The sequence below is a fragment of the Hirundo rustica genome, chromosome 1 (assembly GCF_015227805.2).
Source record: "Hirundo rustica isolate bHirRus1 chromosome 1, bHirRus1.pri.v3, whole genome shotgun sequence".
NCBI classification, from domain to species: domain Eukaryota; kingdom Metazoa; phylum Chordata; class Aves; order Passeriformes; family Hirundinidae; genus Hirundo; species Hirundo rustica.
Genome location: NC_053450.1, coordinates 155,510,127 through 155,525,640, shown reverse-complemented (window position 1 = coordinate 155,525,640; position 15,514 = coordinate 155,510,127). Strand labels below are relative to the sequence as shown.

General features: G+C 51.6%; 1 protein-coding gene across 1 annotated transcript in view; it reads right to left on the bottom strand.

The window, feature by feature from the left end:
• SMARCC1 (SWI/SNF related, matrix associated, actin dependent regulator of chromatin subfamily c member 1) overlaps positions 1-15,514 on the bottom strand; it is a 61,750-nt gene that overhangs the window by 45,100 nt on the left and 1,136 nt on the right. The window contains 7 exon segments of the mRNA XM_040059057.2: positions 43-118; positions 1,326-1,395; positions 2,553-2,622; positions 3,854-3,946; positions 4,774-4,855; positions 8,182-8,267; positions 10,807-10,926. Coding sequence (XP_039914991.2) covers positions 43-118; positions 1,326-1,395; positions 2,553-2,622; positions 3,854-3,946; positions 4,774-4,855; positions 8,182-8,267; positions 10,807-10,926 — 597 coding nt within the window.

Here is a 15,514-nt window from a genome sequence, read left to right as displayed (position 1 = left end):
GCCCCAGCACAGGAGCTCTGGCAAGGCCTGGGCCAGACTCACCTTCCAGGGCTTCTCGGGGATGGGGGGATCCTCGATCTCGGCATCGATGTCGCTGGCGTGGACCCAGGTGTCGTAGCTAGAGGGGTCAGGAGAGAGCAGCTCAGCCCCCAGCACCACCAGCAGCGCTTTTCCAGCGGCTCCGGCACTCCCAGATCCCAGCGCCGGCACTGCAGCGCTTCCCACGGGGGAACAGCTCTGCTCTGTGCCACAGGAACGGACACGGGGCACGGGGAGGGCCCCGGGGCGCCGAATGCACGCCGAGTTTAAAAACCTCCTGGGTGAAGCAGCTCCAGCTCCAAGGGCAGATCTGGAGAGACTCAGGGGGTAAAGGCAGCTCTGAGTCGGCCGAGCAGAGCCTGCCATTCACTTCACTCTGTTCTGTGACTTCAAAGCAAGAGCTGCGGGATTCCTGGAAGGGAGGAAGCTGCACCCTGCCCTAGAAACCATTCATTATTTACATTCACTCTTCCACATTATTCCCTCAAAAGTCTATTTGCTAACAAGCTGCACAGAGTAACAGCAAAAGCCAAAGTGCCTTGTAATCAACACCAGGTGCTGAGGAGCAAGGAGAAGTCGGGTGCAAGGAAAGACGTGCACACAGCATTCCTGGTTTTAGAAAGCTTTTGTGTGCACCAGGTTTAAAGACACTGATACAAACTTGACTAGGGATAGAAATATAAAAAACATTTAAAGGCTCTTCATCTGTATGAATAAAAAACCTTGAGTGTGATTACTGCTTGAAAGCCCCATAGGAGATAGAGTTCCTAGGAATTCGGTGTGTGAACAGATTTTAGTGGCCTGGAAAAGGTAATTAAATAGAAGTCAATACTGGGTTATCAATGTTTTGATTGATCCTCCACAGCCTGGGCTCAGAAACCGGTTATTGCAAATACACTGAATTTCCTAACAGCACAAACACTGAATTTTAACGTGTGCCAACAGCACAGGGCAGGTTTCCCAAAGGGTGCTTCAACAGTCACTTGCACCTGAATGAAGACAACCCTTGGAGTGAAATCTCTTTGTCAAAGTTCAGCCAGGTGACTGGGAGTTTAAGGAAATGGTTGTTCCAGCTTTAAAATCTGGTTCAATTTCCAACCAGTTGCTTGTGGCTCTGCAGAACTCCTTTTCCAGCCTCACCCACCTGCCAGTGCCACAAAAGGATGTGGATACTGCAGTTTTAAATCAATGGTTCATTCTTTGCAAGCTTTGCACACTGGGATCAAGCCTTTTCCATCAATAAACAGATAAGACTCGGGGTTTGCTTTCCCCCCAGCTTTCTTTACCTGTCTGGGAAAAAGCCCCAATGTACCAGCACCTGCTTGTCCTTTTTCATCACAGGTCTCAACCACTCATCTGCAAAGGGAACGAGATCCACGTCAGGTGTGGAGGGAGAAGCACAATAACTCACTTTTCCACACAGAGGTTATTGCAAACCCCTCTACTAAAGATCTGCTCGGGGCCTGAGCTGGGAGGGAGCTCAGAGCTCATCCCAAACCCCCTCTGCCACGGCAGGGACACCTCCCACCGTCCCAGGCTGCTCCAAACCCTGCCCAGCCTGGCCTTGGGCACTGCCAGGGATCCAGGGGCAGCCACAGCTGCTCTGGGCACCTGTGCCAGGGCCTGAACGCCCTCCCAGCCAGGAATTCCTTCCCAAAATCCCACCCACCCATCCCTGCAGCTCTCAAGTACCAAACCCTGCATCCCAAATCCCGAGAGCAGAGCCCAGAGCAGCATTCCAGACCTCCCGAGGATGTGAACCTGCACCTCTAACCCCTGCTGGAACTCTGGGCTGCTCCCCATGGGGCTCAGAGCTCTGTCCCACGCTGCTGAGAGCCTGGTGCTGCCAGGGGGACCGAGCACAAAGCACTCCTGATCCCTGCAAACTGCAGGGAGCACTTCCATCTAGTGGCCAGCACAGGCCAGGGAATGTGGGAAAGGGATTTACTGATGTCTGTGCAACCCGGGCTGGAGGACAACGATCCACCAGGTGATTAAATGCATTTAAGGTGAAAAGAGGAAGAAGTGTTTTTTGCTATTTGCTGGAAGAGGCAGCTGTGGAATTGCTTTTTTTGGACCTTGCACTTGATGCAGGCAGAGTGAACTTTAACACAGCCAAGCCTCCTCGAGGAGCTCTCCTTGCCAGCCACACACCAGGACTGTACCAGCATTCCCTACAGAATTCCTGGACAGCCAGGAACTCAGAATCAGGGCATCACTGAGGCTGGAAGAGTCCTCCAAGATCACAGAGCGCAGCCACTCCCCAGCACCGCCACGTGTCCCCAAGTGCCACGTCCACACAGCTCTGAAATCCCCCCAGGGCCTGGCACTCCAGCCCTGCCCTGGGGTGGAATTTTCCCAATATCCAGCCTAAACCTCCCCATGCACATTATCCATAATGCAGCAGGTGCTCCTCAGGAGCACTGGGAACACTTCTGGTGAACACTTCCATAACCTCTCATGGCATTAATTACAGGACTACCCCCACTCCAAAACTGCCCCAAGAACGTTACCATCATCCACTGAGGTAGGACTGGGATACACATGGTGGGTGGCCTTGGATTTCTCTTCAGTGACGGTTCCCTGTGGGAAACATGGAAGAAGAGGAGAAACTGCGTGAGAAAGCCTCAACACATCACCCCAAAACTCAGCTGGTGTTCAGAACTCACATCCCACAAACGTGCAAGAGATTGATTTAACAGCACAACGAGCTGCAAATCCCATCCTTGGACAGCAGCAGCAGGAGTTAGAAGAGCACTGTGGGAGGGGGATGTGGAGATACTCTGGGGTCAGGGGCTGAAGGGCAGGAATTCCCACAACTCAGGAAAGGAGGGAGCTGGAAAATAACAGGAGTTGGAGCAGGGAGGATTTGGGACACCAGGGAGCCACAGGCACCAGGCTGGGGTAGTGGGAAGGTGACAGCAAGGGGCTAAAAGATGGAAATAACCAAGATAGTGAGGAAGCAAAGTTTGTGACAAGATAAAAATTCAGAGGCAGAGCAAAGGAAAGCCCAAAAAGCAGAATTAAGGACAATTTCTGTTCTCATCTCATCACACCCCTGTAGAGACAAAGCTGCTTTAAAAAAATCCCTTAAATCACTCATGGACACAGCGTGGAGCTCACCACAGACTTCCTTTATGAAAGGAAAATTGGCTCATTCACTCTCATTTAAGCAATAACACCCATCCTGAATCAGCCAAATAATTAAGAGCAACTTGTAAAAATCTGCCCAACTGAGGCTGAGACAATGGCTCATAATCACAACACAGGAAATACATTAAATCTGGGAAAGAAACCCTTTGGCTACAGCTGTGAATTGAGCCATCAGTGGTCACATTCCAGGTGTTTCTCTCCAGACCAGTGAGAAGACTGTGCACGTTTTTAAGAGATGGAGCCGTTATTCCCGCTCAATCCATCCTTTAGCACCTGGGATTACAGGGTGAGGTGTTGGCCCTCTGAGGCTGCCTGGGCTCTGCTCAGCACCAGCAACCAAAGAGGGAAATAAAGCAAAAACCAAGGACCATTTCAAGAGTGAAGCCTCCTTCTGCTGCCCCACACATCTGGAACAGCTGCCCCACTCCCTGCTTCGGTCCCAGGTTTGGACAGACCTGCACTGGGCAATAAATCAGCCAGGCCTGCCCCAGCTCACCCAGAGGCATCTGGCAGCAGGGCCAGGTTTGTTTTAGAGCACAGCCAGCAGGCAGCCCCCACGGGAGGATAAAAACCACTGCACAGGCGAGCTGCTGCTGCTGCCCTGCGTCCCCTGAGAGCCCCGGGGGCTTGCCCCGGAGCCGGGCACGACTGGCACACCCACCTGGTGACGTTTGACAATGTCCTTCAGCTTGTTGGCCAGCTTCAGCTCCATGTCAGGAATGAGGTAGATGGTCGGTCTGCTCAGACAGTTGTTCTGTAAGAGAACAGCAAGTTGGACGAGGAATTAGGAGGAGATCTGTGGCAAAGGTCAGGATATTCCTGTTAAAATCCCCAGTGCTGGAACTCCAGTGGAAGCCAGGCCAGGGGGTGACACAGGTCAGTGACCCCAGCTCCAGGAGCCCTGGACAGGGATATTCCCTTCACACACCTCTCCAGGAAAGCCCTGCGGAGGTTTTTCAGTGGTTTCAGTGCACGATAAAAACCTGCCCAGGTTTTTACCGTGCACCGAAACCACTGTACCACAGGCAAGGCTTTTTTAAATAAAAATATTGTTACTTTTTCTTTCTATTATTGCTCTTTTTCTTTCTGTCTCCACTCCTAACAGACACCTGAAAGTTATGTTCTGACTACGTTATGCACCGAACTTGCCTTCACAGTTTGAAAAAAAAAAAAAAATCATACATTGATTCCATACAGCAGTTAAAAAAAAATTGAACTTCAAATTCCACAGAGCTGCTTAATGGGTACAGATAATAACTCAGTGAGACTAAAATGTATCCTAACCTGAAAAAGGCCAGTTTAGGTGAAACTGAGTCAGCCCTGGAATGGGTGTGGACAGGAGCAGTCACTCAGTCCCAAGGGTGCCACTTCCACAGGGACATGGGGACACTCGGGATGTTTTCTCTTTCCTCACAACACGTTCTCCTCACCCTCTGCGTATCCACAGAGGGTCCACGGAAATATCCCGTACTTTTCACGTGAAAAAGCGGAACTGTGCCTAAATTGGGTGGGAGAGGGAGGGGAGAGTCCCACGCTCCCAGAGGCCAGGACGAGGCCCTGGGCAGGGCTCTTTGTCCTTACCTGCACCAGCGTTTTCTCAATGTTCATGAACATCTCCACGTTCCGGTCCATCCGGGACGGATTCTGCAGGTCAAACCTCCTCCTGTGGAGGGAAAAGGTTGAGAGAGACGAGAGAGATGAACCCCAGCCCCAGTGCCGGCAGCGCAGAACCTTCCCCGCTCCACGCAAACGCCGGCAGGACGCCTCCAGCGCCTCCACTGCTGCTGCACTCGGGACCCTCACGAGCAAGAAAACCTCCAAGGGCCAAACCCACAACCACAGCCGGTCTGTGAGACGGTCAGGGAGAAAAAGGAAGGTTGACGGCGTCCCCCCAACCCTGTGCAAGCCACCACGGCCACAGGGGGTAATTAAACACACAGCCACCGTGGATCTCAACAACCAGATGAGAAAATTCACGAACGAGCTCTCAGGGTTCGCTTGCTTCTAGCTGCACTTATTCAGCAGGGCTGGGAACCCAGAGGAGCAGCAGTTCCTCTCCTGGTGTGAGAAAAAAGCACCCCCAGAACAGTTAATAATCCATGGTTTTATTGCCACCTTCGCTGGACGCCGGTGCCTGAATTTCGTTATTTCACGGACAAATCAGCACAAGTATTGCGATGCCAACGGAGATTTGTCCATCAGAAATGGGGGGAGGACACCAAACCTGAGAAATCCTCCTGGGAAGCAGCACCCAGATTCCCTCTGCTGTACCCACCTGAGCCCTGAACACGTCTGGAACTCACAGATGGGCCAGCCCAAGGGAGGGATCGAGCGGTGACCCCCAGAGCCCGAGGAGGGACAACCCCAGCCCCAAAGCAGCCCCTCACCACGTCCAGCACCGGCACTTCCCCAGGGATCGCCACGACAGGGCTGAGCCCGCGGGATCCAGGAGGCGCTGAACCCTCAGATGCGGAACACGACCTGGGGCCTGCCTGCACCTCCAGGTTTGGGAACACGCTGCTGCTGCAGCCTGGACAGGCTCCCTGGGGCATGGGGCAGGGTGTGAAACCCAACGCCCTGCACGCCCAAGGCAGTGGGAAAGGCGGGCACGACCCCCTCCCGAGGAACTGACAGGCTCAGAGCAGTCACTCCACAGCCAAGGCCGCTTTCCTACAAACACAGCCCTGTGTGCAACAACAGCTCCCTTTTTCCAGTCCGTAAATGTCCAGAGAAGGTGAAGGGAAGCAAAGCTGAGCCCCAAGACTTCTATCCCCGAGCCCTGCGAGCACAGCGGGACGTGACCCCCCTAAATCAAACACGACACCCCAGCTGGGACCACCACGTTCTCCAGGGATTTGCAGCAGGGAGGAGCCCAGGCAGGTGGCTCTGTGGGAACACTCTGAGGTGCTGGGCAGCCCTACCAACATCCTCTGTCCGGGGGATGTTCTGTCCTAAAGCACGTCAGCGCTGCCCTTCACACCGAGGACACGGCAAACACGTCAAACCTGGCATGTTTATTGGAATCAGCCCTTTAAAGAGGAATTTATCACCTTGTTGTGCTCTGGAAAGTTCACCCTGACTTGCAGACATCGAGGCTGACAGGTCACTGTTAATAAAGTGTTTTACACCTATAACACAGAGGATTTTTGAGTGGAGATCGAGCCCCTTCTCCAGCATTCAGCCAGGGTTTGTATCCAAAACACCCGGAACGGCTCCCGGGGAGACAAATGCCAAACAAACACCTACACACCTCTGGTACCTGGGAGACAAAGGCACCCAGGGCACGACCAGAATTCGGACATTTTTTTGCTCAAAACCTGCCCTGTGCATCCACGGAATGCTGCATGCCCCCAGAAGCCTGCCTGCTTGGGAAACCCAGAGAAGGACAAGGACACGTTAAGGACAGCGCTGTTTCAGCTGCCCATTTGGATAAAATGGCACTAATTCTCGCTGTCCTCAGCTTAAAGAGACTCCCTGTGCCAGGCTGGGACAGGTATGTCCAGCTCTCAGACATACCTATTGTGGCGAGGAAAGGGACTTCTCCTATAAGACAGATCAGTCACAAACAGGTTAAGCAGGAGCGACAATGCAGACCGTCCAAAAAAATCAAATCAAATCAATCACAGGGCAGGCAAACAGCGGGGATTGTTTGGTAAGAGTCAGTGAGGGACACACTGCAGGCTCTAGGGCTGATCCTCAGAGTTAAGGTGCAGGATTACTGCCCGCTACAGCCCCCATGCACAGACACCAGGCACTACCCACGCTAATCCTGAGGCAGCAGCAAGGGAGGGACAGGGGAGGAGGCAGCTCCAGAGCTCGGCTGGGCCGGTCAAAAATCAGAATTTCTTGGTAAAAATGTGGGGTATCGAAACATTCAAATGTTCCTGAAGTTGGAACTGTTTAATTCCTGTACCTTAAGGCTAAGAGGTAGCAAGACACTCCTGATAAAGCACACTGCAAAGAGGTGCCTGGGCCAGGTGTTGGCAAGATTGGAATGGGAAAAACCCTGAGAGGGGTTTATTCCTGATATACCCGCCTCAGACAGAACAGGTATGAATAGAAATAATTCCTAAAACCAGCCAACCATTCTCAAACAACTTTGCTTTGCCTCTTAAATGGCTCTTGTGTGTAAAAACAACACAGCCAGTCCCAGGAATGCTATTACAGACTGCAAACATCACATCCAAACTACTTCAATTTGTGGATGGGAGCAATCTCTGCTTGATTTTATTGACTGTTTACATTTATTGACTTTCCATCCTCATTTTTTGCCCAGCCTTCTCAAAACCAGTAATTTCAAGGCCAGGTTGGACACCGGGGCTCGGAGCAGCCTGGGACAGTGGAAGGTGCTCCTGCCATGGCAGGGGTGGCACTGGGTGGGCTTTGGGGTCCTTCCAGCCCAAACCATTCCAGGATTTTATGATCCTATGCTGCTGGCCCCTTGGGAAGAGGATTATAACTTGCAAGCACCCAGGTTAAATCACTCCTGGGATGTCACGGGGATATTTTTCATCCCAGTATCAACAGCTCCAGGGGCAGAGTTTCTAAGCGCTTGCACTCCCCATTTTTGGAGCAATGGAAATCTGAGCATTTATTGGAATCTGCAGTGCTTCACGCTTTCCCAATTCCAGCTAAACCAGATCATCAATACAGCAACAAAGATTTACATCTGACGGACGTGAGACTCCGATCCTGGTTCATTCTCTCAGTCAGACAGCAAGGAAATAAAAAAAGAGCCTCAAACTTGTAATTAACTCCAACTGCAGGCCCAAACCCTTAAACATGGCGAACTTCTCTTTAAATTTAGAAGTGTGGGGGCGTGTCTTAAAAAAGCTACCATCAGCAAAACAGGAAAAAAATTCCCTCTTCCCATCTCCACTGCCTTGCCTGCCCGACTCTCCAGGAAGGATTAAACTTCAGGTAGTTTGCATAAGCAATTCATGTGCTTGGTTTCATGCAAAAGGTGTATAAAGCACAAATAAAACTTACCAGCCCTGTTCATTCTTATATTTGTAAGCAGCACCAAGAATGTGACATAATGTACCTCCAGCTTTGAAATCCATGAAGCACTTTGCCTGGAACAAGGAAAAACAGTGACGGTGACTTTTGTGCAATTATTTTAAACAAATACATATCGGTTAGCTGAGTTTTCGACATAGAATGTATCAAACGAGAAGTTAATTTTCATATGAAACACTTTTGGAGTTTGAGGTTCTCCTATCAAAACGTTTCCTGAAGTTTAAATGCATTTGGGTAAAGCAGAATTCTTTGTGTGTGCAAGAACTTGATGGATCTGAGAGCTCCAAGTCCTTCCTTGTAGAGCTGTAAAAACCCAAAGTACTCTTTGAACAGCCATTTCATAGTAAATTAAACCTCCAGTCGTAGCTGTCAGGGAAGCAGCTCTTCATCTGTATGAGAACATCAAACCACATCATCACAAACGAGCACCTGAAGCAGAGTTCAGATGTTTCACATCCCCATCCCTCCCCCAAGGAAAGCTGCTTGTCAGGAGCTGCACAGCTGCCCTGGAACACCAAATCCAGCTCATTTCTTCCCTCTTTGTTTTATCAGAGCACACGTGAGTCACTCATTCCCAAAGCAGGAATTCCACAACATTCAAAAGGAGCACGAGGCTGGAAGCTTCAGGAGTGCCACCAAGTCCTTCCTCTGAAAGGTTACTGAAAAAGAAAAACAAACAAACACCCTGCTTCCTGCACAGAAAGCTCTTTTTTTCTGATACATTTTAGTCTGGAACTGCATTTGCATCTCTCCTGATCTCTCTGGTGAGGGTGGTTGTGCTTTCCTGGAAATGGAAACAGGAGGATGGGGCAGCTGAAGGCAGGACCAGGGAGAGGCAACCCCAGGACCTGCTTTGGTCCTGGATTACTTTGTGTTTCTCAGTAAATATAAAGAGCTTGTACAAGGCACAGAGCAGAATTTGGGGAGTTGTTCAGAGGCCAGGCTCTGGTTACCGCCAGGAGCTTTCTGCTGGGAGCAGAAGAGAGAGCACCCCACAAACAGCAGCGCTCCTGAAGCTGCACTGAGGAGTTTCTCCTGCTGGAACTGAGAGATCCAAGTGCTGTAAATTAACCTGAGCAAATTTGACCAGATTAAGACCTCTGAAGCAGCGAGAACAAACACAGGAAGAACATCTTTATGATGCCACTGCAACTTTTATTGCCCATTTTTGAGATAAGACAAATCGGTTTAAGGCTCGGGAGCACTCCAGCGGTTTATGCACTTGTGGAATGTGGGCAGGTTTATGGTTTGTGCTGCCACAGCCAAATAAAGCTCTGCTGAGGTCCCTCTGTCCCTAAAGCTTCCCATTATCACTGAGGGACCAGGAGAGGAGGTGAGACCTTAAAGGCACCTCGGGGTGCTTCTGGGTGACCTCCAAAGCACCAGGAGATTCACAAAATCCCAAAATGGTTTGGGTTGGAGGGACCCTAAAGCCCATCCAGTGCCACCCCTGCCATGGCAGGGACACCTTCCACTATCCCAGGTTTCTCCAAACCCTGCCCAACGTGGCCTTGGGCACTGCCAGGGATGCAGAGACAGCCACAGCTGCTCTGGGCACCTGTGCCAGGGCCTGCCCACCCTCCCAGAGAAGGCTTCCTTCTAAAATTCATCTGGGAATTGTTCTGAGATTCACCCCAGGAGTCTGAAAAACCTTCCAGCGAAGGAGCGTGCACATCCCAGCCTCATGGAGAGGTCACAGGGGCAAAACCCCTGGGGGAGACTGCACAGAACAAAAAAAAGGAGCTGTCCTGTCACATGGACCCACAAGCACGGGAGCTCTGCCCACAGTTTTCAGGCCAGCTTCAGTTTCAATTGGCTGTAAATGATTCCAGCTTCGTGCATCCACCTCAAGGAGCCCCAGAGGCAAACCCCCCAATGCCAGCACACATCCTGTGCCGAAGATGAGCACACAGCTCCCTGCTGATGCCACACTCACAGGTTTAGGACAACTGTCCTGGCCCCACAGACCTGCCCCAAATCACCCAGCTGGCATCAGGCTGGCATCCCTGCCCTCCTCCAGACCCCTCTGTCCTTCCCTGGGCTGCACCCCCTGCCCTCCACCCACGCTCTGGGGGGTGGGCAGGGCTCCTGGCTGCAGCTGGAAAGCAGCAGCTCTCCCAATGTCGATATTGTCCCTGGCTCTCTGCATCCCCAGGCACTGCAGAACTCTCCCAGAGCAAGCAGGTAACTGTGTGCTGCTGCAGAACGTGGCAAAGTCATTTCTCAGCCTTGGCAGCTTTACAAGTTTGGAGTTCAATCAACCAAAACACCTGCTGGAGGCTTGTTTGCCTTGGAAAGCGTGTTTTGTTCACTTGGTTTAGGATGCACCAGTCCAGATTTGACTTAAAACTGATGAATTACACTGACTTTCAGCAGGAATTAAAATCTTCTCACAGCATTCCAGAAATCGCTTCAAACATACAGAGAATAAGCTGTATCACACTGAAAATGTGCACTGAGGAGACGTGTGCTATTCCAGCCCTTCCAGAGGGTGATCAGGAAGAGCCTGGGCTGCAGCAGGGATGTCCCAACGCCCTGGACACGTCCCAGAGGCACCAGGAGCTGTGAGAGCAGAGTGAGAGCCCCAATACTCACAGGAAGCTTTGTGAAGGCAGGATTGGTGACGTGTTTTCCAAAGGCATCTTCCTGGAACTGCAGCAGCTGCACCACCAGCCCAGCCAAGGTTTTATTGGTAGGAGCATCTGCCTGAACGTACTGCAAGACAAAAAGCACACGTTTGTTGAGGAGAGGCTGGCTGGTGACACCCCAGCTCCCTCCTGGCCTCGGGGAGCAGAGCTGCAGGATTTGGGGAGCCCCGCGTGGCTGGGAAGGGGTGGAGGGGGGTTTGCACAGCAGAAGCACCGAGCACGAGCATTTTCCAAGCTTTAGGCTGAAAACCCAGCTCACTCACCTGTGGCTCATGCCCAGGTTACAGACACGGATTAACCACAAAAGCTGATCTCAGCTCCTAATAAAGGAACAGCCTCGTGCTGCCCACACGCACAGAGCTTCCTGCAGTAACTGCACAGCCGTGATCAACTCCTAATTCATCCTCAGAGCACCCCTTTGCTACAAATAGGATGTCCTGCACAGAGGGAAAAGCTGAGCCACACAAAGCTGAGCTTTGCGAGGCTTCGGGACAATCTGAGCAGCTCCCAAGGTTCTACTCGCAATAAAATTACATTTCCATTGTGAATGTAAAATCACAGCATGGGATGTTAAACCCCTCCCACGGGGCTGAATTTTTGTCTCCTGTAATATTCAGTATTCCCTCACTGCATGTCACCTCCCTGCCGTGCCAGACGACTTCCAAGAGGAGAACAAACATCACTTTTCCAGGTAGAACACGGAGCAATTTGAGCTGTCCCAGTCTCTCAGCTGGGTAACTCTCAACCTTTGCTCTTCCCTCAGATCAGATTCTTCTAAAACCCCTTAAAAAAAGGATTTTGGGACCCAGAACCCTCCAAGTTTTAAAGCTGTGGTGCCAAATACCAGTCAAACCAAACTGAGCTTTGTAAGGCATCGGCTCCAAAGCCAAAGACACCACCAAGACACTGAGTGAATGGAAACAATTACAATTTCGGTGTCTGACCACCCCGAGATGTGAGCTCCCCGCTCGAAGGACACAAATTCCCATGAGGCTCCCGAGTGTCCTGTCCTGTGGATAAATCCTGAACTAGAAACATGAGCCAGGAAAGAACTGAAGGATAAAATTTCAAAGCTGCGTTTCAATTTGCCCTCCTCCCTCCCCCAGGAATTCATGTTTTAATTACATCAAAATCACAGAATATCCCGAGTTGGAAGGGATCCACAAAGATCACAGAGTCCAGCTCCTGGCTCTGCACAGGACTTTGGACAAGGGGGAACAGCTTCCCACTGCCAGAGGGCAGGGATGGATGGGATAGTGGGAAGGAATTCCTGGCTGGGAGGGTGGGGAGGGGCTGGGATGGAATTCCCAGAGCCAGGCTGGACACTGGGGCTTGGAGCAGCCTGGGACAGTGGAAGTGGGGGGCACTGGGTGACCCCTAAGGTCCCTTCCAACCCAAACCATTTCGGGATTTTATGAACCTCCTTCAAAAAAACAGATCCAGAAGAGGTGGCATCCTTGTACTGACTTACTCTACTTTTCTTTTTCAGATATTTTCCTTCAAAGAAGGAAAATTACACGACAATACACCTTGCAAGCCTATTCTTAGACGTGTGAACTTTTCCAGGCAATCGTTCCTTTTCTTGCAGCTCCATTTGTACCTCTTGCAGGAGGCACTGGCAGCAGGAAGCTGTGAAGGAAGACAACACCTCCTCACCCTCCTTTGCGCTGCCACTACCCTGCAGACCCTTTTAATGAGAAGCCCATTGCCTTGCCTGAGGTTCCCTGAAAAACCCTTCAAAAAGAAGCCCAAGACTCCCCTCCATCATTTCTGCATCCCAACGAGCAGCACAAATGCATCTTTGAGCAGTAAAACACAGCAGACAATTTCCCAATCAATTCACAGTGGGTTGGAGGGACCACAGGGGCATCAAGTCCGACAGATCTCCTGGTTTTCCCTTCACGTCCACAAAGTGATCCTGCAGCAAATAAAGGTTTTTAAGCAGTGAATTCCAGAGGACAGAGCGATGCCCTGTTCCATAAGAGGATTTTGCTCTCGTGCTGAAATGCCAAAGCCCCACTGACACAGCAGAGTTTTCCAACATCTCCACAATTATTAGAAACACAAAAACACCCCCGTATCTCTAAGCAGAAAACGTGTGGCCAGAAAGCAGAGTGTGAGCAGCAGCAGCAGAGGGAATCACTCTGCAGCCAGAGCTGCACTGCAGCTGCCCTGAAAGCCTTTGTCACCGACGGGGACAGATCCACACCCAGCTTTGATGTGGGCACTGACCTCAAACCCCCACATCAGCGCTGCGGCGTGGCCCTGGTGCACACACCTTCCCCCAAAACAAAGGGCACTGCAGCTCAGATCACCACAGAAGAGCCAAGGGAAAACCCACGCTGAAATGCTTTGATTTGGCTTCCGACCCTCGCTCCTTTGCAAAGGTGAGAGCACAAAAGAGCCGCAGAGAGAGAACGCGCCCAGGAGCAAATCCCAGCCGGACACCGGGAGGTTCTGCCAAGGACAGCAGAGATACAAAGGCTCCCAGGAGAGCCCCTGGATGGGGGGGGACAGAGCAGGTGATCCCCAGCTGATGGAAGAACTGCCTGTCCCGAGCAGCTGCCAGCAGCCAGCCCGTGCCCCGCTCCGGGATATTCATGGCAGGGAGGAACGGGATCCCAGCTCTGCCCGCAGCTCTCGCCCTACAGACGCTCCCTGGGCATCAGTCCAAGCTCCTGGAGCAGCCCCAGCTCCCTCTCCATGGTGCAAGGGGGTCCCAGCTGCTGCCCTGATCTCCTCTAACTCAATATCCCACTTGCTCCTTAAAAAAACACATTCTCCTCCCCGCCTCCCCAAACTCAACTTCTCCGGCCTTTTGTCTCAGAGGGGCCGAGCTGTCAGAGCCACCGGAGCTCGCACAGGTCAGCAGATCGCCCTGGATACGAACAACACACCGGGATGGGTCCTGGGGAGCACAGCTGTAAGGACAGGGGCTGCATCCTTCACCAGGCAGCTGCTAAAACCCCTCCCAAACTACCTCAGAAAGAGGTTTTACAGACAACAAAGAACTGCTTTGGGACACCCCAAACATGAGGGATGTGGCTTACTGAGAAAGGAACTACCTAAAACATGCACAGTGTTAGAGATAAATGAGCATTAATGTAATAAAAAGAGAATTACCCCGTTAACTTCTGAACTGTGAATTTCTAAGTAACTACAGTGATATCCAGGCGTCCATTAGAGTCTACCCGAATTATTCTGAACAAGGGCTGGAGGGACAGGACACAGGGAATGGCTTCCCCGTGCCAGAGGGCAGGGCTGGATGGGAGATTGGGTAGGAATTGCTGGCTGGCAGGGTGGGCAGGCCCTGGCACAGGGTGCCCAGAGCAGCTGTGGCTGCCCCTGGATCCCTGGCAGTGTCCCAGGCCAGGCTGGACACTTGGAGCAGCCTGGGACAGTGAGAGGTGTCCCTGCCATGGCAGGGGTGGAATAGGATGGGCTTTAAGATCCCTCCCAACCCAAACCATTCCAGGATCCTGGGATTTTGCTCTATTAAAGTCTGTTAGACCCCCAGCACTCCAAACCCATGGCACAAACCCATTCCCAGCTCCCAGGGAAGCAAGGCTCCAAGATCCCTACAGCATCCCCACCGCCTGGGAGGGAGCTGGGCACCTCCTGCATCTTGTGATGCACAGAAACACAAACTGACTTCCAGACACCACACACACAAACAGGGAACCGAGGAGCCTGGAATAAATAATTTCAGTATAATAATAATAACTTAATTTTCTGTCATCATGTTTGGTGCCTGTCAGTGAGTTTTTCAAGGTCCAGTGTGAGCCTTCCACACCACTACTGCAACACGGTTCGTTCTTAATTGCACTCTGGAGAAACGGAGAACTCCCCAGCAGCTGTTATTTTCTAGAGACACAGAGAACTCCCCAACAGCTGTTGTACTCTGGAGACACAGGAAACTCGTCAATATTACAGTCCTGTCTAATCTAGAGACAAAATGAGCAGCTCTGTAAATGCAGTTCTCCAACTCTCCCGCCCCTCGGGACCTCAGGATCCTTGACCGAGCTCGGTGCTGCTCTTGGATTCTCTCCAAGCAGAGCTCCTGGAGCTCCCAGAGCTGGACACACCGACTGCTGCTGACAGCCTCACCACTGAGATGTACAAACTTCTATTTTTAAGAGTATAAACTGGACAAAAGCCAGCTAAAATCACCACGTACCTCTCTGGAAGGAGCCACGCACCTACAGCAGGATGAAAACAGGCACAAGATGAACCAGAGCCCATTTACAGCACATCCAAAAGGGAATCAACCCTTCCCTCTGGAGGGTCAAGGCTCCATCTTCAAGCACTGGTATCAGCTTTCTTGTCTCCCCAAACCAAAATTATTTTTCACTTTTTAAGAGGATTTTCACAGCAACATTCCAAAACTCACTCGCCCTGTGAAGTCCCCTCAGCCCAGTCCCGATTACCTTCCAGAGCCACGAGAAATAAATATTTAACTTTTATAACCAATGTGAACGGACCCTCGGCTGCACCACACACAACCTGCCCAGTACAGAGACCCAGCCCGGCCGGGGGTTTGGAGCCACAGCAAACGCCTTCCTGCGCTCCAGGGATTTGCTGGGATCCCCAAGGTGCCCAGGCAGGACGGGGAAAGGGAAAACCACAGCTCCTGCAGAGCGTGGGACAGCCCAGAA